This window comes from Diospyros lotus, chromosome 8, assembly GCF_014633365.1.
Source record: "Diospyros lotus cultivar Yz01 chromosome 8, ASM1463336v1, whole genome shotgun sequence".
Taxonomy (NCBI): Eukaryota; Viridiplantae; Streptophyta; class Magnoliopsida; order Ericales; family Ebenaceae; genus Diospyros; species Diospyros lotus.
Genome location: NC_068345.1, coordinates 6,916,162 through 6,942,515, shown reverse-complemented (window position 1 = coordinate 6,942,515; position 26,354 = coordinate 6,916,162). Strand labels below are relative to the sequence as shown.

At 39.5% G+C, this 26,354-nt stretch overlaps 1 protein-coding gene across 1 annotated transcript in view; it reads right to left on the bottom strand.

Moving 5' to 3' along the window:
- LOC127807608 (kinesin-like protein KIN-7C, mitochondrial) overlaps positions 1-26,354 on the bottom strand; it is a gene marked incomplete in the record, with an annotated part of 112,787 nt that overhangs the window by 14,421 nt on the left and 72,012 nt on the right. Inside the window, 5 exon segments of the mRNA XM_052345609.1 lie at positions 6,250-6,375; positions 6,465-6,605; positions 8,332-8,571; positions 21,359-21,529; positions 21,713-21,895. Of these exon segments, the coding sequence (XP_052201569.1) occupies positions 6,250-6,375; positions 6,465-6,605; positions 8,332-8,571; positions 21,359-21,529; positions 21,713-21,895 (861 nt within the window).

Sequence of the window (26,354 nt, the reverse complement as noted above, 5' to 3'; positions counted from 1 at the left end):
TTTAAGTTGGCCAAAATTTGTTAACCAATTGTGCAGAAGGTTTGGAGAGAAGACCAGATCGGATGTAATTGAAAAGTTTAACAAATTAAAATAGAATGGAACAGTAGAAGAGTACCAAACTAGATTTGAAGAATTGAGGTCCTTGCTCTCATTGTCGCAACCTTACCTAGATGAGGAGTACTTTGTTTTGAGCTTTATCAACGGGCTGGAGGAGTTAATTAGACCGACGGTTAAGATGTTATACCCTACCACGGTGGCACAAGCAACTGAACAAGCTCGACTGCACAAGCTGTCGATGGAAACTTTTGCGAGGAGACATAAGTTGTCGTCCAAAAGCGGTAGGGAGGATCACACCTACGGGGGATATCACAGGGGAAGTAACTTCCAAGGGCCAAAAGGAGGACCTACCAATAAAGTTCTCCAACTTGTGACCCAACCAAGAAATCTAACGATGGACCAAAAGAGACAACTAGGCCTATGTTTCCGTTGTGGTGAAAAGTATGGACAAGGTCACCAATGTAAGAAACTCCTACTTACTATGGAAGGTCAGGAGGAAGTAGAGGAGGTGGAGGCGGGAACGGACAGAAATGAAGAATTGCGTGAGGAAAACGAAGGGGGTGAGATCTCAATGCACGCCTTACAGGGCTAAGTAGTGGGTAGAGTCATAAAGGTGACAGGGGTGGACCGGAAAAGGAAGCTAATCGTGTTGATAGATAGTGGCAGCATACATAGTTTTCTAGATGAGACCACAACCCACAACCTACAGTGCAACCTCCAGGAGACTCCCCCACTGTCAGTCCTAATAGTTGATGGGACCAGAATGATAAGCCAACTCAGATGTATGGGTTTCAAGTGGACGCGAATTCTCGGCAGACCTGAGAATACTCAAGTTGGGAGGGTGCCATGTTGTGTTGGGGGTAGACTGGATGAAGACGGTGAGCCCTTTAGTATTCGATTTTAATACTTTGGAAGTGACCTTTAACTTGGAGGGCCAACAAGTTACTCTACATGGAAGTCAAGAAACAGGGGAGTGTAAGGTTGTATTAGGGAAACGGATTCAAAGGTTGCTAGAATAAGGAAGTACTACCGTGGGACAACTGCACTCCATTTATGCTGTGGACGTGGGGTTAATGACAGTGGGAGAGCAGAAGTTTGCTGCACCAAGGAACACTGCCTTGGCAACAGAGGACAGTAAGGTACACTTCCCCTTACCCATTCATAACTTGCTAATGGAATTTGAGGATCTGTTTGCCACTCCCCAAACCTTGCCACCCCATCGCATCCTTAACCATTCCATTCACCTTAAACCCAACAGTGAACCGGTCAATTTAAAGGCCTATCTATATTCTCCCATACAAAAGGCCGAAATAGAAAAACTCATAAGAGAAATGTTGTCCAAAAACTTGATACAACCAAGCCAAAGCACATAAGCCTCACCAGTCCTCCTAGTGAAAAAGAAAGATGGCACTTGGAGGTTTTGTGTGGATTATAGGCAACTTAACTCACTAACCATCAAGAACCAATTCCCTATACCCATTATTGAAGACCTCTTAGACGAATTAACAGGCGCATCCATTTTTTCTAAGCTTGACTTGACCTCCGGATACCACCAAATCCGAATGAACTTAGCTAATTGCCCTAAGACAGCTTTTAGAACCCATTAAAGGCATTATGAATTCTTGGTAATGCCTTTTGGCCTCACCAATGCGCCTGTAACCTTCCAAGCATTGATGAACCACATCTTTGCTCCTTATTTGCACAAATTTGCTTTGGTTTTTTTCGATGACATCCTCATTTACAGTACTACCTTAGACCAGCATCTATCCCACCTCAAGCTGGCATTTCAGATCCTTAGATTCCATAAGCTGTATGTGAAAAGGTCTAAATGCTCATTCGCAGAAGGGAAGGTTGAATACTTGGGTCATATTATATCTAGCCAAGGAGTTAGTACTGATCCTCACAAAATTGAAGCTATGAAGGCCTGGCCCAGGCCAAAAACCCTAAAGGAACTAAGAGGCTTCCTCGGCCTGACTGGTTATTATAGGCGCTTCATAAAAGGGTATGGAATGATTAGCAAGCCACTGACCACACTGCTTAAGAAGAATAACTTTGGTTGGGGTCCGAAAGCAGAGGACGCCTTTGAATCCCTCAAAGCAGCCATGTCGTAAGCCCCAACACTAGCTTTACCCAATTTTTCCAAGGAGTTTATTTTGGAAACGGATGCGTGTGACACTGGTATAGGGGCGGTGCTGAGCCAGGGAGGGTGACCAGTGGCCTATCTAAGTCAAACATTGGCCCCTCGACATCAGGGCTTAAGTATCTATGACAAGGAGTTGTTGGCAGTTCTAATGGCTGTGGAGAAATGGAGATACTATTTGGAGGGCAAGAGATTTACCATTAAGACGGACCACGAGAGCCTCAAATTCTTAGCCCAATAACGGGTACACAACAAGTTACAGAGGAAGGGAATTACTAAACTCATGGGCTATGACTTCATCATTTTATACCGCAAGGGTAAGGATAACAAGGCAGCGGATGCCTTGTCCCGGAGGGATGTGCCAGCCGCTTGTCAGGCCATTTCGGCTGTGGTTGCAGATTGGGTGCAAGACATCACTCATAGCTATGATCAGACTCCCTGGATCAAAGAGCTACTTATTAGGCTATCTGCACATGTCACTAATGATCCTAACTACCAATTAAAAGGGGGACTATTGAGGTTCCAGAACAGAGTGGTGATTGGGGAAGACGAATTGTTGATGAAGAAGATACTTCAGACCTTGCATGACTCCCCCCCAGGGGGACACTCCGGGCTTAATGTAACCTATCAGCGGGTAAGACAACTTTTTTACTGGAAGGGCCTTAAAAAAGATGTCACCAAGTTTGTCACGGAATGCACTACTTGTCAACGGTGCAAACATGAGCAAATTCCTTATCCAGGCCTCCTTCAACCCCTGGAAATACCCTCACAAGCCTGGGAACTAATCTCAATGGACTTCATTGAAGGCTTATCGAAATCTGAAGGGGCTGACACTCTTTTGGTGGTAGTAGACAAGTTGACTAAATTCAGTTACTTCCTCACGTTGGCCCACCCGTTCACAGCCACTGAAGTCGCCAGGAAACTAATGGATTCAGTATTCAAAGTCCATGGGTTGCCTAAGGCGATAGTTTCTGATCGTGATAAGGTATTTACAAGTCAGTTTTGGAAGGCACTTTTTCAAGGGCTCGGCATTAAGCTTCATCTTTTGTCTGCCTACCATCCGGAGACAGACGGGCAGACTGAAAGAGTCAACCAATGTCTAGAGACTTACCTTAGATGCTTGTGTGTCTCCAAACCAAGAAGCTGGAGTCGTTGGGTAGCTCTTGCCCAATGGTGGTATAACACCAACTACCATACCGCACACAAGAGAACTCCTTTCGAAGCTCTGTTTGGGTATCTGCCACCCATCATTCCGACTGTAATGCACTACTCTCCTCAGGAAACATCCGTAGATCAGTACCTAAAGGACAGACAAGAAGCCCTACTAACTATTAAGCAGGAATTGGCCCTAGCCAGTCAGCGGATGAAGTAGTTGGTAGATAAACATCGCACGGACAGACAGTTTGAGGAAGGAACCGAGGTCTACTTAAAGGTGAAAAGGTTCCAACAACACATTTTTCACAAGGGACCAATCTCTAAACTCAATCCTAAATTCTATGGGCCCTTCAAGATCGTGGCAAAGGTAGGACCTATCGCCTATCGTCTCCAGTTACCTGAGGGCGTGGCCCTCCATCCAGTGTTCCATGTCTCCCTGCTGAAAAGATCCATTGGCCCAATTAACAGTTCTAGTAATACACTGCCCACTCCCCTGGAAGACATCGAGACCAACGCTGAACTCGTGGCAGTATTGGACAGACGAGTGGTTTACCAGGACCAGGCTCCATTGACGCAAGTACTAGTGCAATGGTCTAACCTCCATCCGGATAATGCTTCATGGGAATATCTCCCTGACCTTCTGCAACGTTTCCCTAGAATTACCAGTTTACTGTAATTTCTTGAGGACAAGAAATATTTTAAGGGGAGGGAACTGTCATAGACCAAGGGTATAGCTGGAATTAGAGGAGTAATGGCAGTATTGTAATAATCCATTAGCGGCTAATTCAAATGGCGTGCGCATGGGCTGTTTCCTAACTGCCGCGCCAAGTTGAGTAATTCCCCTATAAATGAAGATAGTTGAGAATTGGGAAGCATGTGAGGATTATTCCACAGTTTCCTTTCCCTCTCATTCTCGTTTCACGTTTCTCTCACCCACTCTTAATCTCTCTCTCTCAATCTCTCAATCTCTCCTTCTAAATTCTTCTCGCCTAGAACATTCCTTCCCGAATTACGGAAGGTAGCCCTCCCTCAGATTTCGGGCTTGACATAATTCTTTGCTGAAACCCTAGGGTCATGACATTGAGTTAGGTTGCTTGATGGCATGTATGTGCTAACAAAGGTAGTACAAGATGATTCCATTTAGTAAGGTGTATTGCAGGTGATTGTGAGGTGAGACCCTTTGGCTCAAGGGCAAGGTACATGAGATAATAGCAACGGGGAAAAGAGAATGGCAATTGGCAGGAAGAATGAAGCAGAAAGAAACTATTGACAACTGCGGACAAACTGTTGATAGGTAGCAGTGTCTTGGGTAAAAATCGAGAGTTGTACTTTGAGCTGTTGACTGAGAGGATCAAACTACCAGCAAATCCCTGTGATTTTGGTAAGAAACTATTGACAGGGACTGCATGCAGCTGACACTTAGAAAAGAAATGGAAGATACTGAGAGGGTGCCTGAAAACTGTTAGTTAGATGTTTTAAACTATCAAAGATGGGAGTAGATTGTCAATAATTGGGGTTAAAATTTTGAGAGTTTGAGGTTGTAGCCAGAATTCAAGGACCTGGACACCCACAGTGGGTAAAGGCTATATAATTAATCATACATGTGGAGGATCAATTGAGACCTCAGAAGAAAATATCGGGACTACCAAGAAAGCCTAGGTGTTCGATGCAGGATGGAATTTATTGCATGCAAATTGCAAACAAAAGAATTTGGACACCAACAGGCTAAGAGCTTAGAATCCCTTGTGACTTCCCATAGCAAGGTTGCAGGATCTGGCCTCTATCCCTGACATGGTTCATCAGGGGTTAGGCGTTGATCACAAGCTCTCTTTTAGGTCATGACAATTTCAATAACCATACTAACTTAATTGATTTTTTTTTACTAAAATATCTTAATTGATTATTACCAGGCCACTTCTAACTTAATTGATTATTACTAGGCCGCTTCTAACTTTATTTGCTTTCTACCTGTCCTATTAATATCTCGTCAATCAGAATTGATTTCAAGGACATTCTCTTTTCTATCGTGTTAGTTCTTTGGTGCCTAACTTCCTAATATCATAAAACATAGCTAGCCTTATTAGTTGTCATATATTCTCCTCCAACTTATCAAGAATTCCAACATCACACAACACTTCTCCATCTCATTCATCCTGATCTATATTTATGGTATTTTGTTCATTAATTTCCTTTCCCCGTGAATATTGATCGAAGATATCAGAGATGACCATCCAATCCTAGGTCAATCATTATTTTTGGAAAATACACCCAATGTCTGATCAGGATTCTTATTCGCACATGTAAATTCCAATTCTGCTTAGTGATCTTTTGACTAGCACTTTGTTTCATTGTTCATTATGTCATTATTAGTATGATAAATCATGAATATCTACTGAATTTGGAGTTCAAACTTGGGATAAAAACTAGAATCTTTTGAGCGTCATGTAGTTGCATTTGCTACAATAAGCACAATGAACTTGATGGAACTTACATGAAGAGTTGAAGCTTACTAGTGTCTGGGTAATTGATTCTGGACATAAAACATGCTTACCCATACATCATGTGATATAGCAAAATGTCAGTAATGTTTTGTTGATAACGGGGACTAAATTTTCTGAGGCATTTCTAAAAATAATTTGTGCTACTCCAATAAACAAGTTGTCAGAAAACATAATTTTGAAAAAATCATGTTAAGGCAGTTATACCTACTTTTTAAAAGGTCTGATGGAAAATTTTCATGGAATTTTACATACAAAATAAACTCTTCCTTTGTACTAACTAGTGGCATCTACAGTAGACCAGTTTCTCAAGTATCCTCTCTAACTATAATTACGAATAAAAGATAACTATAACACTCATGTACTTCAAAAATATTATAGCAGTCAAGTATGAATTACCTGAGACATCTCAGTGTTGCTTGATGTCTGCTGGATTGTCTCTACTGATCCAACCATACGCTGCTCTAGCACTCGTATTTGAAGTTTTTTCTCTTTAATTTCAGCCTTTAGTTTCTGCATTTGTTCCTACATTGAATGCAACCACCAAAAAGCAACATAAGCATCAATCACACTTCCACAGCCTTATAGTTGACTACTGTCATGAAGTGACCAACCTGAAGCTGAGAGTCTTCAGGGTTGCTAACTGCTTGCTCCGACAGTCTTCTCAGAGAACTAGTACACAATGCCACCTCCCCAGCTAACATTTTCACCTGTTCATGGAGAAGATCCATTTGATCTACAATAGTTGTCCCTGTCTGCAAAAAGGTCATTCAGAATTTAAGTTAAATCATATAGCTTATATCCAATGCATTTTAAGTATAAAATACCCAAATTTTCTATCAACTTCACATTCCTACTCTTAGAAGAATACAACTTCTTTCAAAAAAAAATAATTAGGTTTGGAGAGGGAAAAGGACAGAGGGAAGAGGAAAATCTATAGTGCAGAATACACATGTTGTAGAATGGAATAGTATTAGCTGTAGTTGCACTACATCTTGTTATGGCATTTATAAGAATGTATATACAATGATTGAGAAATCAATCTAAAACAAAATCTAATACCATGGATTTCCACATGGGTGTCAAAATTTGTGTAGCTGTAGGATTATAGTCCAAAAATGAAATCACCTTGCATCACCAGCACAAATTTAGAGATTTCACTACTGATTCAATCACCCAAAGAATTTCTATTGGACCAAAAAGTAGATCAAGATTTAAGTGGACTATTGCAACTCTACCCTTTTCTCCAAATAAATGATTAGCATGATGGTAAGTAAGTGAAAGAAGTATATCACACACATAATTATAAAAGAGAAAACATAGCATCTGCATGTTTGCTTGAAACAAAATGTTGCTTGAAAAGCCCCAAGGAACCTCCCGTAGGACCAAATATAGCCGACAGGATAAACTTTCTTTGATATAAATGTGGTGGAATCATCAGTGCAGGATTGCACACTGATATCATCGCCACATACCATCTCTCCATATCATCTTCCTTGTCATTTTATTACACAATTCCATGTAACCAAATACAAAGGAAAAAAGAAAACAAACAAACTAGAGATCGAACTCAGCCTAGGTATAGCATTAAGTTGCTTCATTGAGAATTTTCTTTAGCTTTGCCAGACAATCTGTTACTTGATCGAGTTCACGGGTGATTAGCTAAACCTGCCGCTAATGACTTCAAAGACTTCTTTCCTTGCCGAGCTATGTGTAGGCTAGGGCTCGCTAGAGAGAACCCTTAATCTCTTGCACACAAAGTATGCAGAAAAAAAGAAGTTTATTTTCTCATCCCCTTGCAGTAATCGCAAGGGATTATTTATAAGAAAGCCCTAGAAGACTCCTACTAGGACACTGCACCTGCTAGCAACCAAATTTTAAGAACTCTCGCACCACACAAGGACTCCTAGTAGTGATGGAAAACTGATAATTGACAAAATACGAATAGGAACAAGAATAACTCTAATCTATTCCTTAACCAAACCCAGAATAGACATAACCTATTCAGTTTTCTGCTTAATGTTCCTGACATAGGTGTTATGAATTGGAGGTCTAGGATTCTCAACGATAACACAATCAAATTGCTGCTGAACATGTTTGTAAAAGTATCTGCAATTATGAAAGCAAGAATAAAGCCACAGGAAAAGGAAAGGCCAACCTCAACAAAAGCACTCCAAAAGAAAAGAAACAACACTCAAGTGGACGCGAAAAAAGGAATTATGAGAAGGCACACAGTACACAAATGCAATTAAAAGAAAAATATGAACTTAATGTACTATCAGGAGAAGTGAACACTGATATCCCTTGCCGAGAAAATGAAGGCCATTCACAAGCAAAAGAAAAGAAAATATTCAAAATAAAACCTGTATGAAAGCTTTGAACAATATTATAATAAATGTCAAAATACTCATGTTGCTTGCCTCCCTTTTCCTCATTTATTTCACTCCATTAGCAGAAGAAAAAGGAGGAAGTTTTTCTCACCGGTGGTAGGCGACAACCTCCAGCAGTGGTACTGAACAATTCACCTGCTTGGGTTCTCTTTGGAGGAGACTCGAGAACTGAAGGATTATCCACCCGCCTACTAGTTGATTTTCTCCTTCCATCTTTAATATCATTAAATGCAAGCCTACTTTGCGATGATTTTGAACAGGAGGCAGGTGACCCACTTGCTGAACTCTCAGTTTCACCACCCAGTGATAAGCCAACCAAATTCTCAGGCCTCTGCAGGAGAGAGTGAGAACTGAAATGTGAAAATATGAACAATTCGCTTTTACTAAAAAAAATGCATAAATTCAACTTCCCCACATTAAGGAGTAACTTAAAAATGAAAAGACTTTCCTGTTTGGCTATTAATCAGGAACAATTTCACAAAAAAAACGATGAATCAATATCAAAATCTGTCATATATTAAATTTTTTGCTTCCAGCTTAAACCATTTGGCACATCTGTAGAATAAATATTACATAAAGTTTAAAGGAATGGCTAAACTATTAGTTAAAAATAAGAGAATAATGTATGCTTGTATTGTACTGTAGAAGGTATAAGCTGGGCGTATATAAGGTCTCTGAGTAACCTAAAAAGGCAATAAACAACTATGAAAATATTAAAAAAGAATATATAAAATATTCATGAAGCATTCTAGTAATATAAAATATTCATGAAGTATTCTAGTAATATTCAGCCATGTGCAGTGACCACCCCTGTCCTGGATAAGGAGGGGTCCTTCCAGATGGTCACTTACAAGAGAAATAAGAAGGCTGATGATGTTGATGGGGGTGGGGGGAGCAGTAAGTAGCCAGCATCCAAGAAGATGATTGAAAGAAAACCTCATGTAGAGAATGCCAAAAAGGAGTCATGCTCGGAGACAGGATCTTCCACCAATCAAATCTAACAGAATGAAGGACGGTCAAGCCCATCCTTCACCACCATGAAGATCTCCAATTGGAACATCAGGGGTTTTAATATGCCCCTCAAGCAGATCGGGCTGCGAAGTTTCATGAAGATGCAGCATGTGGACATTATGGGTGTGTTGGAAACCAAGCTCAACCATGAGAAGCTTTCGCGAGTTCTCAGGTTCAGGTATAAGGATTGGGAACAAGCAAATAATTTTGATTCGCATGGGGGCGGGCGGATTTTGATTCTTTGGAACCCCTTGACTGTGGAGGTCACTCCCATGGAGATTACGCCCCAAGTCATCCATTGCAAGGTTAAATGTAAGATTTCTTGAGCTGTTTTCATCTAAGTTATGTGTATGCTTTTCACACGATCACAACTAGGAGGGAACTTTGGTGTAATCTTTCTGACTTTGCTCGGCATTATGAGGGACCCTGGATGCTATTAGGGGATTTTAATTGTGTTGAAGGACAATGAGAAGATTAATGGATGTGCGGTCAATTTTTATGAGATTAAAGATTTTTTGGAGTGCTGTCTTTTGGTTGGTTTATCAGACATGACTTCCTCGAGCTGTTTCTTTACTTGGACAAACAATTCAGTGTGCTCCAAGCTTGATAGGGTGCTCATCAACAATTGTTGGCATATTCAGGGGTTTGAAGGCCAGGCCACGTTCTTGCCATCAGGATGCTTATCAGACCACTCCCTTGTTGTGGTTTCTCTTTTTCAATAGAGGAGTAGTTCCCAGGCGTTCCTTTAAGTTATTTAATATGTGGTTTGAGCACAATCCGTTTCTGCCCACTATTCGTGAGTGTTGGGAAGGCGAATTACATGGGTCAAGCCAGTTCACTTTTTGCATGAAGCTTAAACAGCTTAAGGGTCCTCTTAAAATGCTGAATGTTAAGCATTTTAGTCACATTTCCGTGAGGGCAGAGATGGCTAAAAAGGATCTTGAGGAGGCTCAGCTGGTTGTTCAAAACCAGCCACATGATAGTGAAGCTTAGAGGAAAGTGGTCAGTCTATGTAAGAGGGTTTTTCTCCTCTCGGATGCTGAAAGAATGTTCTACTGACAGAAAGCCAAATGTGATTATCTGAGGCTTAGTGATAGAAGCACTAAGTTCTTTCATAATATTGTGAAGAGGAATGCCAGGAGCAATTTCATTCCTATGGTTTTAAAGGCCGATAGGGAGGCCACTTCCTCCTTGGAGCAAGTTGCTGAGGAGTTCGTTAGGTACTTTAAGGGCTTGTTGGGTTCTTCCTCCCCGTGTGAGCATGTTTCCATGGACATCCTATGTTCTGGTCCTATGTTGACCCAGATGCCAGATGCAAGCGGATAGGATGATTAATGATCCCTCGGATCAGGAAATCAAGTCGGCCCTCTTTGATATTGGGGATGACAAGGCCCTTGGGCCGGATGGGTACTCTTCATGTTTTTCAAGAAAGCCTAGAATGTTGTGGGAAATCAATTCTGCCAAGCGGTTAAGGAATTCTTTAGCTCGGGCTCGCTTTTAAAGCAGATTAATCATACGGTTGTTGTGCTCATTCCTAAAAGTGCCCATGCCTCGGTTATGACTGATTATAGGCCTATTTCTTGTTGCAATGTGCTGTATAAGGTCATATCTAAGATTTTGGCAGCCAGGATGCTTCCTGTTCTTGGGTTAATTATTAACCAGGCTCAAGCTGCTTTTGTTAAAGGTAGGAGCATTGTAGATAATGTCCACCTGGTTCAAGAATTATTGAGAAAGTATGGCCGGAAGAGAATCTCTCCTAGATGCTTACTTAAAGTGGATTTAAGCAAGGCATATGATTCGGTAAATTGGAGTTTTATTAGGCAGATTTTACCGGGGCCTTGTATTTCATTCTCGGTTCGTTGGTTGGGTCATGGAGTGTATTTCGTCCCCCTCATATTCGATTGTGGTCAATGGTGCCTTGTGTGGCTTTTTCAAGGGGGCGAGGGGTATTAGGCAAGGAGACCCAGTATCTCCTTTCATTTTTGTGTTATGCATGGAATACTTCTCAAGAGCTTTGAATTATGTTGCCAGGTAGCCTGATTTTAATTTCCATCCCAAGTGCAACAAACTTTGTATTTCTCACCTTATTTTTGCTAATGATATTATGCTCTTGTCAAGGGGGGATCCCATCTCTATTTCAATGCTCATGGATTGCCTTAAAGATTTTGCCGTTGCCTCAGGTCTGTCCGCAAATATGGGGAAGTCTAGTGTTTTTATTGCAGGGTTACAAGGGGAGGATCTACAAGATATCCTCAGCATTACGAGTTTCCAGAGAGGTAGCATGCCCTTCCAGTATCTAGGGCTTCCTGTTGCGGCTCAGAAGCTTAGAGTGAGCTTTTATGTGCCTCTTATTGATAAAATATCGGATTGTATCAGTTCATGGACAACTTCTTTATCGTATGCTGGGTGATCTGAGCTTATCCAGGCTGTTCTACAAGGGACTGAATGTTATTGGCTTTCAATTCTCAATGTCCTTGGCGCGGTGATTGATAACATTATCCGTTTATGTAGGTTTTTCTTATGGAACTCTAATTTTTCACTAGTTTCTTGGAGGTCCGTGTGTATGCCGAAGTCTGAAAGAGGCCTTGGCCTTAGAGATCTCAGAAGCTAGAACACTAGGTTGCTATCCAAGATCTTATGGAGCATTCACTCCAAGAAGGATTCTCTATGGGTTAAATGGATTGGCCACTAGTGCTAGGGACAACATCCATTTGGGAAAGGGAGCGTAGAAAGGATGATTCATCCTTATTCAAAAAATTGTTGTGTATCAGGACTCTTTATTACAGGATGGAGGATCCCCAGATGGCACTGTGGCCATTATATCGGGTTGGATTGAGAATGGGGCCTTCAGGTCTAAGGCAACGTATGATTTTTTCAAGCCCAAAGGGCAGAGAGTTAAATGGTTCTCAGTGGTGTGGAAGTCCAACCTGATCCCCAAGCAGGCTTTCATTTTGTGGCTGTGTGCCAAGGCAAAAATTGTCACGAAGGACAGGCTTTTGTTTCTTAATATCGATCAGTCGTGCCCTATGTGCGGCACAGCTGAAGAGTCTTTGACACATCTTTTCCTTCAATGCCATGTTAGTTCATACATTTGGAGCTCGATCAAGGCTTGGCTAGGCCTTTCTCGCACAATGTCAACACTGTCAAGGGCGTTAAAGTGTATTCAGAGGCAAGCCAGAGGGTCTTCTTGGCAAAGCCGTGTTAAAAGGATGGCTTTGGCAGCCACGGTCTACCACATTTGGGGTGCTAGAAATTGAAGCGTTTTTGAGAATGTAAAGCCTTGTAGTGAGAGTATTTCATATAGGATTAAAACCTTTGTATACAAAGCTATGTTTTCTTTGTATCCCCATGTTTTGATCCAGTATGAGACTCTTCTTCAGGGGCTTTAGTTTTGTAGCCTCTGTCGTCCCAGGTATGCTCGGTATATACTGTACATTTTGATCTTTATACATATTTACATTTGATAAAAATATATATATATATATATATTCTCAAGATATTCTAACATCCCCCTCAAACTCGGGACGCTAAAAAGTTAGCTAACTTGAGTTTGGTTACCAACTCATGAAAGCACCCAGATGGATGAAGTACTAGCTTCACACTGATGTAGACATCATGATGGATGACAGCTCTGGCTAGAGGAAGCAGCAATAATACAGCCAGTCAGAGACATAGCCAGAAATGCGTTAGTCACTTAAATTCCTCCATAAGAGCCTGAATCTGGCCAAGAAAGGTCTACATATACATATTCTGTTGCTTCAAATTAACAATATTACCAAGCACAGTATAAACCAAGGTATGTCATTAGTGTAAAGCTTATATGCCTGGGCTCATAAAGTATAACAAATTTTGCACGGTTGAAAGACATTAATGAGTTTATGATCAACAGATTGCCAGAGTAAACTACAGAGTTGGGCATCAATTTTCTTCCATATAGCCTGATCAGCAGCAGGAAGAGCATCAACTTTCTTGATTAAGTGCTCTTCTTGGCCCTGTCCCATAAACCCTAGTTCAACAGATGCAGATCAAGACAGATATTTGGTAGCACCAGTCAATGGCCTGATTGTTTTCAAGATAATAAGATGGATGGATTTTAGGCTTCATGAACTTGTCTTGGCTTAGGGTTCATGGCTGGTCTCACACTAACCAAAGAGTGGATCTGAAAGTAATCTAGGTAGATGCTCCTCACTTGGGAGTTAACAATTCATTAGTTATGAAAGCAATGTCAAGGATTTGGATTCCCCCCTGAAAGTATTTTTGTGACTCCAAGATGACTGTCTATAGTTCTATCCAACCTCAAGGATAGCTGTCTCACTAAGATCTTACAGATGGATACTACCCACCAAACTAGTGAACATAGAATGGGCATCACAACACTGAAAGATGCATTGAAGTTTCCCCCCCAAATAAAATGTTTACAATGCCCCAAAACCGCCAACACTGGAAAAAGAAGCCATCCAACTTGGGTTTTACACTTTCAGTCCCCTGCCCCAATACTAAAATTTTCTAGAACTCCATCCTCCAAAAAAGATCTTTCTAACCATGGGGTTCTACTTATCAAAAATACAAGGAAATAGAAAGGGCAAGAGTTTAGTATCCAGTCATCCTCCCAAGAAACATCACTAGGCCATTAACAAGTCAGACTATATGTTCTCCTGGGCATTTCCATCCTATGAAGAAATATGTTGTCATATCACCTTCCTTCATAGAAACCAATCTTGATACCATTTCTAACTAGTTTCTGCCAAAAACAAAATTATCCTAACCTGTCCATACATATCTACTATTCAGAATTTCTCCTCAAAAAATAGCTTCTACCACTTTTTATCAAACAATTTTGATTCTTCCAACAAGCAATCAGTCTTCACCCTCACATTTTAAAGTAAGTCCATGTTCTACTTCTTAAGGTTTGAGTTCAAAAGTCTTCAAACAGGATATGGATCACCTTATTGTAATGTTAAAGGTATAAACTAAAGGCCAAAACTAAAGGATATGGAGGTAAAAATTCTCTATTTTCTGTATATCAAATATACTGATTCCTCTCTTTCTTATAGAGGAAGAGTACAACATAATAGGAAAGGACAAAAAAGGAAAGAAGAATATACATAATATTCCTACAATATACTCTATCAATCAAGGAAGTGATTTGGGGTATCAATTACATAGATTGGAGATAATTCCCACTACTGCAGGGGAAATGAGCTCCTTTCCATTTCTACACTCCCCCTCAAGTTGGCTTGAAGATATCTTCCATGGCAAGCTTGTTCACTAATTTTTCAAACTGATTTTTGTGTAATCCCTTTGTAAGAACATCGGTGACTTGATCAACTGTTGGAATGTATGGCATACAGATTATCCCATTGTCAATTTTCTCCTTGATAAAGTGCTTATCCACCTCTACATGCTTTGTTCTGTCATGAAGTACTGGATTGTGGGCAATGGCAATTGCAGCTTTATTGTCACAGTAAACCCTAGACAGTAAGGAAGTGGAGACCTTTAAGTCTTCTAGTAACCTCTTTATCCACATAACCTCACAAATCATGCGGGCTACCAAACGAAATTCAGTTTCAACACTACTTTTAGCCACCACGTTTTGTTTCTTGCTCCTTCAAGTGATAAGATTACCTCCCACGAAGATGCAGTAGCCCGACGTAGATCTTCTATCAGTAACACTACCTACCCAGTCTGCGTTTGTATAGGCCTCTACGTGAAGGTGTCCTCGTTTTTTGAAGAGCAAACCTTTTCCGAGTGTTCCCTTTAGGTACCTTAGAATTCAATAGGCAACTTCAAAGTGTTATGAACCTGGTGAATGTATAAATTGGCTTACTCCACTTATTGCAAATGCTATATCAAGTCGGGTGTGGGATAAATTGATGAGTCTGCCTACAAGTCTTTGGTATTTCTCCCTTTCTACCACATCTTTGGCTTTGGTAGGTTGTAGCTTCAAGTTAGGTTCAATGGAAGTTTCGACTATCTTACACTCAAGCATTTCTGTTTCATTGAGTAAATCTAGGACATACTTACGTTGGTTGGCAAAGATTCCTTTCTTAGAACTTGCAAATTCCATCCCAAGGAAGTATTTTAGGGGTCCCAAATCTTTGATCTCAAATTCATGTGCTAGTTTCCTCTTAAGCTCTCCAATCTCTACCCTATTATCACCAGTCATTATTATATCATCCGCATATACAATCAAAATAGCCCTTTTACCGTCTCTGGAGTGCTTAAAGAACATTGTGCGGTCGGCTTGGCTCTGAGTATAACCATAGCTCTTCACCGCCGTTCCAAACCTTTCAAACCACGCTTTTGGAGACTATTTTAGACCATACAAGGATTTTTTTTAGTCTGCATATGTTGTTGGTACAAAGGTTCTTCTCAAATCTAGGTGGGAGGTCCTTAAACACTTTTTCCTCCAAATTGCCATTCAAGAAGACATTTTTTAGATTGAGTTGGTGTAGAGGCCAATTGAAATTCACCGCAAGAGAGAGGAGGACTCAAATAGAGTTTATCTTTGCCATCGAAGCAAAGGTCTCTTGATAGTCAATGCTATATGTTGGGATGAACCCCTTGGCAACAAATCTTGCCCTATACCTTTGTATGCTCCCATCTACCTTACTTTTTACACCGCTTACAACCTACAGTTGTCTTGCCTCTTGGTAGCTCCACAATCTCCCAAGTCCCATTCTTTTCAAGAGCATTCATCTCTTCCTTTACTGCTAACTTCCAATCTAGGTCACCTAGAGCATCCTAAACAGTTCTTGGAACATGCAGGTTAGAAATATTGGAAAGAAAAGCTTTATGGTGATTGGACAGTTTGTTGTGTGACAAGTATTTGGCAATAAGGTGTTTGGTACAAGATCTCACCCCTTTTTCTAGTAGCAATAGGGACATCAAGATTGGACAAATCAAATGAGAAAGAATCCAAAGGAGTAAGTTTAGAGTTACCCTGAGAAGAAGAAAGACCATCACTTTTCCGCTATGGAATCCAATTTGGAACGAAATATTTGGGGAATATAAACAAAGCAAATGCATCCAAAGACCTTTAAGGGTAACTTAGAATATAACTAGCACATGGGGAAAATTGTTTTTTAAAGAATGTAAAGGAGTTTCAAAGTTTAGAACACGAGTGGGCATTCGACTGATGAGATAGGAAGCAAGTAAAATCGCATTACCCCAAAGGTATTTGGGAACGTGCATGGAAAAAATAATAGCCCTAGTAACTTCGAGTAAATGTCTATTTTTGCGTTCAGCAATGCCATTTTGTTAGGGGGTTTCATGACAAGTAGATTGATGTAAAATTCCTTTTCCTTTAAAAAAAAAACCCCCAAAAAATCTTTAAAAAATTCTGTTCCATTATTTGAGCGAAGAATAAAAATTTTTGTGTTAAATTGGGCTTCAATCATATGAAATAAATCCTTGAAAATTCTAGACGCGTATGATTTCTTGGCAAATAAGTAAACCGAACAAAGTCTAGTATGATCATCAATAAAAGTTACAAACCATCTCTTACTAGATAAAGTTGAAACCTTTGAGGGTCCCCAAACATCAATATGAATCAAATAAAATGGTTTTGAAGGGCAGTAGGGTTTTGAAATAAATTTAACACGATGATCTTTAGATAAATAACAACTCTCACATTGAAACATAGAAGGATCCACTCTTTTAAACAACTTAGGAAATAAATGTTTTAAATCAAGAAAACTAGGATAGCCTAAGATGTCATTGCCTTATTTGAGTAGAAGCAAAAGTCGAACAAGTACCACTCAATCTATGAGCTTTTTTATTACTGAAAATATCCCCACCCAAATAGTAGAGCCCATTTATCTCTCTAGAACTGCCAATCGTCTTCCCTGAGTTCTAATCCTGAAAGGTACAGTAAGAATAAAAAAAAAATAGCACGACAGTTAGAGTCTTTTGAGAGTTTACTAACAGACAAAAGATTACAAGCAAGTTTAGAAATATGAAGTACTGATTTAAGATCACTACTATCAGAGAGTTTAAAGAGACCTTTACTTGCAATAGGTGAAAGACTACCATTGACTAATCTTATTTTTCCACTACTAGAACAAGGAATGTACGAATTGAATGGATGTGATAAATCGGTCATATGATCAGATGCCCTTGAATCAAAGATCCAAGGAGCAGATTTAAAGGAACTAGACAAGGCAAAGGAATTTCTACTTGAATAGGCCAATGAACAATTGGGTGTACTAGGTGACAGATTAGACTTTAGCAGTTTCAAGAGTTGATCGATCTTTTCTTTGTTGAATGGTCTAGCTTTAGCTTCATTGGCAATGGATTGTGGTCGCTTCTGTCTTGGCTTGGCTTCTAGTTAGCTGGCTTTCCATGGATCAACCAGGAAGTTCCCAAGTATGGCATGGTTTGTTGCAATGGTCACACCAAACACAAGGCCTCTCTTCAGCCTTTTGCTAAGTAGGAATATGCTGTCCACCGGCATTAGCGTCAGCAGTAACAAGTGTAGTATTCTAAGTTAAACCATTTGTGCCACTGCTCTTCTTGCCAAGCAAAATAAGTCTTTGGCTTTCCTCACACCGAACTTCTGAAAAGGCTTCATTTAGTGACGGAAGAGGATTTCTTCTAATGATCCTACCTTGGACCTCATCAAACTACACGTTGAGTCCGGCAAGAAATTTAAATATTTGGTTAGCATCGACCATTTTCTAATGTTTCCAATCGTCAGGACTTTTCCACTCATAAGTGTTGAAGAGATCCAAGTCATGTCATATACCCTTCAAGGAGTTGAAATATGTGATGATAGTGTCGTTGCCTTGCTAAATCTCACCAAGCTTCAAGTTGAGTTCGTAGATTTGGGATTGATTACCCAAATCGAAGTACATGGTAATGACCTCATCCCAAAGTTCGTTAGCTATAGAGAAACACATGTAGTTCAAACTGATCTCTTCCTCCATGGAGTTCACAAGCCACGTTGTCACCATTGAATTCTTAGCATCCCAATTCCCAAGTTTCATATATTGGGTCTGCACTGTCAAGAGCCGGTGTATAGATCTTTCCCCTTCCTCAAATGTACATATGGACAGATTGGGACCAACATGAAAAATTGGTACCATTAAGACAAATAGTAGTAATCCGTATCGGGTGTGAGTCAAAAGAGACTTGAGGGATTCGAAACTGAACGGGATCTACCAGAGGTTGATGGTCTGGAGTGGCAGTAGATGCATCATCGAACATGGTGGCTGAAGTGGCAGTAGAGACAACACCGACGGTAGGTTGCGATGTCCAATGCTGCGCCAGTGGCTGGCATCGGAGAGCTCCGTTATAGAGGTTGACCGGCCTCAGATGGTAGATGGAAACTGAATTTGGAGAAGAACGACAATAGTTAATGGCAACCAAATCTGGGTAGCGACCTAAGACTGAATGTTGACCAAATCTAGGTGTGTCGGTAGTCGAGGATCAAGTGGTGCCCAAGGACTAGACGACGTCGGATCTGGATGGCATCAACGGTTGAGTATCGACGACGACCGGTATTGGGTGGCAATGGCCTAAGGCTGGATGGTAGCCGATGTTTGGGCAACGGCAAAGGGATGAAGGTATGGCTGCCTAGGATTTCATAGTGAACATCTGTGATTGAATGGCTGCCTAGCATTTCACAATGAACGGCTGTGATTTAATCCTTGCTTTGATACCATATAAACTAAAGGCCCAAAACTAAAGGATATGGAGGTAAAAATTCTCTATTTTCTGTATATCAAATACATTGATTCCTCTCTTTCTTATAGAGGAAGAGTACAACATAACAGGAAAGGACAAAAAAGGAAAGAAAAATATACATAATATTCCTACAATATACTCTATCAATCAAGGAAGTGATTTGGGGTATTAATTACATAGATTGGGGATAATTCCCACTAATGAAGGGGAAATTGGCTCCTTTCCATTTCTACAAAAGGCAGGAGATCAATAAATTGGATGTAGTTTATCATAATATGCAAATGCTTTTGTACATGTGAAGATATGTTCAAATTAACCACAAGGAAAACATCCTAAAACATATTCTACTAAATCTAATCATTAATGCAGGAAGGTTATAAAGGTCAAAGGAATGTATGGAAGACTCTTTTATTCAGCGCTATGGACAATGTGGCTGGAGTGGAATAGGCTAATTTTCAAAGATTGAAGGTCAGGTGCAGTTGATATTTTGAACTTGGTGCTTGCTAGGTAGCATGGGTGAGGGCTGTGGAGCCTTCTTTCCCTTACTTAGTGGATCAGGTCATCATGTCAGCCTTTGCTCTTGGTCGCTAAATTCTTCTACCTCTTTTAGGCTTGTTGGCTATAAAGTTAGTTTTGGGTTGGTGTCTCCCGCCTAATGGCTTGTGTTGGGGGGGGTTGTTTTGGATGGTATAGTTTGTTTGAAACTCTCTTATTCCGGGTCATTGATGTACATCTACTATGCTTTCCTTAATATAATTATGCTCACTTATTTCAAAAAAAAAAATGTAGGAAGGTTGCCTGTTATATCCTTTAGGATCAAATTCCTATGCTTTTTATAATTAAAGATGCTTGCCACACAAGGAAAAATATCCTTTAGTATCAAATTCCCATGTTTTTTATAATTGCTTGTCACAGAAGGAAAACAATCAATGGAAATGAATATGTATTTATTTTCTTTATTTTATTGTTGGCTTTAGATTTTTTAGATGATTGGACAACAAGATGCTCTGCCCCACCGAATTGGAGACTGAAATTTTGTCAAGAACAGAAGCTCTACCACACAAACAACAAGTAGCGATGACGAGCTGTCCCATGGATGATCCAAATGACTAGGACACTTCAGAGGCATGACCAGACATTAACTAGATGTGCTGCAAGGATGCAAATAGCTGGACACGTGGATGTGACCTGGCAGATGCATGGAATGATTTGAGAAGATCTCCCAAAATATCTGCCACATGGGCATTTTTTAGAAGATCCCCCAAAATATCCAAAGTTATCAATTGTTATTCAGTTGGTTGGAGATGAGGAAAGACTAACAAATTTGTAATTGTACCCTTGAAGATAAAGATAACACGGGCATTTTTGTCTTTTGCACATAGGCCTTGAGACTACAAATAGGGGCCTCCCCTCAGTTGTACTCATTCCATCTTCAATAAGAGTTTTCAATTTTCTCTTTAAAGCACTTGTATTCTCTTGTTCTCTTGCTTTGCTCTCTTGTATTAGTTCAATGGTGAGAAGATCCTAAGGCGGGTATGATCCAAGAAGAAGGTCAACTTAGCCGTCACCAAGAGGGTGATTTTGAGCTAAGGTCGATGCAGTTGGCTTGGCGAGTTCCAAGGCCGTGACAAAGAGCCCAACCAGGGCCCACCAAATGGGATTAAGGTTTGGTGGTGATGTTATTAACTTTAGTTCTTTAATAAAAGAAAAGATTTTCCCCATTTTAAAATTCCACATACCTTGATGGCAGCTTTTAGATAGTTCATTTGTCATTAGCATGATATAGAATTTGAAAACATGGTGTCGTGATGTAAAAAGAAGTTTAAATTATCCATTTACACAAAATTTTGGTTATAAACAGCTGAACTCTTCAACTAGATCAAGATGCAACTCCTAAACAGACCCTTGTGAAATAAGGTGCTTCTGTCTTTCACATATTCTCTATCCTCCCATTCTTCTGTTCGCTAGTAGTTCTCTTTCTGATAAACCACCCACGTGTAATGTTCAACTTACCAATCAAAGTTATAACTAACAAATGAGGTTGAACTTGAAAGGAGCTGGATAGCAACTAGATGCACTGGGAGTCTATGATGATGAACTTCATAGTTTGTTAACACTCACAAAAAGCTCACCTAAACATTATCAGATGTTTAAACCCCATTGGAGAACTTTGAATGGGAGTATACCATTTTCACATTATTTCACATTTTTATAGAAATTCATACCAAGTTCATTTTAATTTTGGACTCAATTTGAAAGGAAGACACGGACAGTTATCTCAAAGGGAATAGTGAAATTCACTACCAGATCCATGTTCCTATTTCATATTCTTTTCTACCAATGAAAAACAAACAAACTCTTAATGGCAAATGTCAACAAAGTGGCAAAAGGAAATAGAGGAGAAATTTACAACAACATACCTTTAGTTTAAACCAGCCAAGCATTCCTCGCCTCCTGTTCCTTTTGTAATCCTTAACCAATTCATCTAGATTAGTGCCATCACTTCTTCCATCCGCTGAAATTTCATAATCATAACTTCCAGCATCATCATCAATCATATATTCCCTCTTTCTATCTGGCAAATATGCTAGCTGCATCAACAACAGAATCATGCAAGGAAGGTATAGTTATAACTTCGGGTATGCAGAAGATGAGAAACCTATCTTACAAAACAGTTAGTATATGCAATAACAAATTATGAATTAAGCACTATATCATCTTCTAGACCATCAAGAAAATTTGACATTATCAGCTTTTATCGGCATATCATGGACCTCATCTTCACCAAAAGAATGCCTTCGTCTATGGCCAGCTTTGCCAGGAACAGCTGATGGAATTGTACTTTTTGTTGAGACTAAGATTAGTTTAGTCAGTCTCTGAATTCTTCCCATTAAAGCTGCTTTAGCATGTTCCTCTTCCTCCAGCCTAGACTGTAATTTGACCTGTCCAGCTTCTAACTGCAATACAATAAAGCAATATGTTAGAAAGACAGGTACTAATTAATGATTGAGAATTAATTTCTCTAAGGAATAAAATTTACAGAGCCAAAAACACAAACTTTTTCAGACTGTTAAATAATGATGTCTCTTGAGAGTAAAATAATAGCATAAAAGATAAAATTAACCCTTTATCTAACAGTTTAAGCTTTTAGATCGGATGGTGGTGGTTAACAATTCAACAATGTCAAATATAAGCTAAGGTACCATAAGAAATAGAAGTAATAATCCCAAGCAGGGAAGGTGTTGAGAGTAAAAATAGTAATATAAAGCATATAATTACCCCTTTCTATGTACAAGAATAAGCTTTTAAATGAGTTGGCAGTTATCAATCCAACATGATACCAGAGCAGGAAATGTCACGAGTGCAAAACCCACCACCAATCCGATGTTCAAAATGGTGATTTTTTTTTGCCCAGTTATGCAGTGAAGTCCGGTCACTTGACCAGAGGGCATGTTGACAGTAAAAATAATAATGTAATATATATAACTACCTCTCTCTACAATATTACACTTTTAGATGGGTTGGTGGTTATCAATCCAAAGGTAGTTAATGTCCACCTAGATGAGAAAGCAGCTACAGTAGGATGGAAAGAAAGAATGTTCACTACTTCCTGCAATGATAATTTTTACGAGAAATATGTATGTCTAACAACTATGTAATATAGCATACTGCTGCTGAGAAAAGGACAAGGAGAAGATACAGAACAAGAAAAAGAAAAAAGGCTTTAAATATCCATTTAAATCCTACTTATGTGAGCTTATCAAGCCTAGGGCTGTAATAATTTTGGTTGTTAGATGAGTATACATACAAGACATGAAAGCAAGATGAAACTTTGAGGAAAATGCTAAGATTCCATGATCAGTTCACAAACTTTTATTTGTTACGTTGACTAAATTTCAATTTCTTGCACCCAAAGACAGGCTTTTCTTCATACATTTTTAGCTCCATAGGCATATATATCATAGTAATTGACATGCCAAATGAATATTCTGAACCCAAGCCATATATGATTCATTTTTTCTTTTTCTTTTTTTGATAGGCATATATGATATTTTTTTCCTCTCATTTCAAGCATATCCAGAACTGCTCAAATTTTTTAATCTTGAATTAGGGAAGACCAGAAAGAAATAGGCATTCTGCCAATTACCAATAACAAATTGTAACACATATGGTTTCATTGGATAAATCTCGCAAGTCTACTGGCATTTTCATCACTTATAGTTGTTTGGCATCAAAGATGTACCTTGTCCAAAATTTTGAAAGTATTAAAAGAGTTCCAACTATTTTTCAGATCTCCCAATAAATTCTTCCCAACCAGTAAGCACTAAACTCAAGAATCTCTTTAATTTTTGTATCTCATTTTTTTAGTAGGGGATCGAAGATGTTGGGTATGAAAATCATGGATTTTGGCTATCATCCACATTAAATTGGACATTAAATTAGGGTCTCAGTCAGAAAACAAAACCATTCGTTGACCTCCTCACTAAGCTTGTCCAATTTTTCCGTTCTTACCTATGTAAAAGCAGAACAAACATGCATTAATTTTGCAGGCCAGTATACTTTTGCATGTGCAGACCTAGACAATCACCTTCAGCAACATCTACACTAAATCAGCTGCACTAGAGCATACAGTCCTGAATAATGTGGCTGATTCTAGCATGCTCAGCATTGAAATATTCTCATGATGTCTTGAACTAAAATTAGATATGCATATACAGTAGGACATTGATATGTTTTACAGTTTTAGACCACTAGCAAGACAATCCATGCATATCCATGACTGGATGGAAATTATAAAAGGTACAAGGTAAAATGGTAGTGATTATACAAGTCAAAACAACACAAAAGTATACTCTAGAAGGATGTCCTACAAGCTCAAAGGCCCATGCTTTCTAGCAAATTAACAAATATTTGCTTCTGTTATTTCCTTACCAAAAAAAGACTATATGCTTCTGTTTGATTATTTTTCTTCACAGAAATTATAAAATGTATACAGGATTCAGTGAAATTTTCCAGAAATCAAGACAGAGAAATACAAGGGACTTGAGCCAATTCAAATTGTTAGATAAATCAGCTCTGACACCTGTTGGAATATTGAGAAAAAGAGATAGCAGTTGGAAAATCAAAATTCTGAATTTGGATGAGACTAAGAGCAAGGTTGGTTGGAGATAAGGAAAGATTACAAAAGATTAAATTGATAAAGAGATAAGGTTCCTAAGAAAAAGGAGGCAGTTGATTACAAGTGATAATTCCTGCTTTAACGATAAACTTTATCCTTCAAGGATATTCAATTTTTTTCCTTCTCAAGCATTTTGACGTTTTTGGCACTATCTTCAGAATAGTGCCAGTTTATGTCATAGAATAAATCCATTTCCTGTCATAATGCTACTAAAACATTGTAATATTTGTTGGAGAGAGAGAGTCCTAACTTATGAAGAAGTCTCTGAAGAAGATAAAGATGCTGATGCACAGCAGATAAGTCTCCAGCAGATCAAAGAAAGGGGATAAAGATACAGCCGAATAAAGTTCCTAAAATCTAGGAAAAGTAATAGGAGTAGATAGAAGTTTTCTAATCTTATTTTTCTGTTGTATATTAGCTCCTAAATTCTAGGATTAGATTATATTAAACCTTGTATAAGTAGTTTCCCATCGATTGAATCAATTGAAGCGAGTTCATTGATCATAAACTCGGCTTGAATTTTGGGATTCCCTAATCTAGGGACCTAATTTGTTCATGGTATCAGAGCTCGGTTTTCAGAACTGAGTATCTCGATCAAGATGGCTAGCCCTAATCAAGCAGCCATCCCTGCAACTGATGAATCCTCTCTCGGATCAGCATCTCAACAGGCGAGTATGCAACCTACCGTTATTCCGGCCAGCACCCTCTCCATGGATAGCCAAACCCTGCAAATTACACAGCACAAGCTAAATGGCAGAAATTTCGGGGAGTGGTCTCAATCCGTGACTCTGGTGATTAAAGGCAAAGGAAAGTTTGGTTATCTCACAGGAATCGTTCCAACACCTCAAGAAGAATCCGGGGATTACCAGCGATGGGAAGTAGAGAACTCTATTCTCATGGCATGGCTAATCAACTCGATGGAAGCAAAGATAGGCCGAACTTATCTGTTTTATAAGACTGCGAGGGAAGTGTGGAGTGCAGTCCATGAGCTATATTCTGATCTTGAGAATACTGCTCAATGTTTCGAGATTAGAGCAGCCATTCGAACTACAAAACAGAGTGGACTCTCTGTTACTGAATACTACAACAATTTATTAGAGTTGTGGCAAGAGATGGATCTATATTATGATCCAAAGTGGGAATGCTCAAGTGACAGCCAGAAATATAACAAGATGCAGGAAAAAGAGCGGGTTTTCGACTTTCTTCAAGGCCTCAATTCGGATTTGGATGAGGTTCGGGGACGCCTCTTAGGCATTAAGCCACTGCTAACACTTAGAGAAGCATTCGCAGAGGTTAGGCGCGAGGAGAGCAGAAGGAGAGTTATGCTTGTTCCAGCAGAACCCAACACTGGTTCTGCCCTTGCTGCAACAAGAAAAGAAGAGAATCTGAGGGCTAAATAGTGGTGTGAACACTGCAATAAGCCCTACCACACAAAAAGCAACTGCTGGAAACTTCATGGAAAGCCACCGAATTGGCAACCAAGAAACAAGAAGGAGAAGGAGAAGGAGAAGGAGAAGGAAAGACCAGCCTATACAGCTACAAGTATACCTGCAACTGCAAGTGCTCCTAATAATGAAAGAGGTATGGGATTAAATCTAACAGCAGATCAGGTAGATTTCTTGCAAAAATTACTGAATGGTGCAAATATTCCAAGGCAGTTAGATGGACCAGTAGCAGCCACTCCAACACCATCTTTGACCCAAAGAGGTAATTCAGTTTTTTCCTTAACTACTAGAAGGATAAGCAACAGCAGTTGGGTTGTGGATACAGGAGCATCGATCATATGACCGGATCCATGGCTACGTTTGAAAATTTTCAGTTGGAAGATAGGGATCTAACTGTGTTAATGGCAGATGGAACAATATCTTCAGTTAAGGGAAAAGGAAAAGTGTGTGTGGCTAGTTTAGTACTTGAATCTGTCCTATATGTGCCAAATTTAAAGTGTAGCTTGTTATCTGTGAGTAAACTCACTAATGACTTGAATTGTACTGTGACATTCTTCTTCTCTCATTGTGTTTTTCAGGATCGGTCCACGGGGAAGATGATTGGCAGTGCTGAGGAGAAGGATGGGCTCTATTGGGTATCGACAACAAGGCTTTTCTTAGTCAGTTGACTCGTAGTTGTTCTTTTTCAGTTAGTTTGAATTCAGAAATTTTGTTATGGCATAAACGTCTTAGTCATCCTAGTTTTCAGTATTTGAAACATTTGTTCCCTGATTTATTCATCAATAAAGCTAA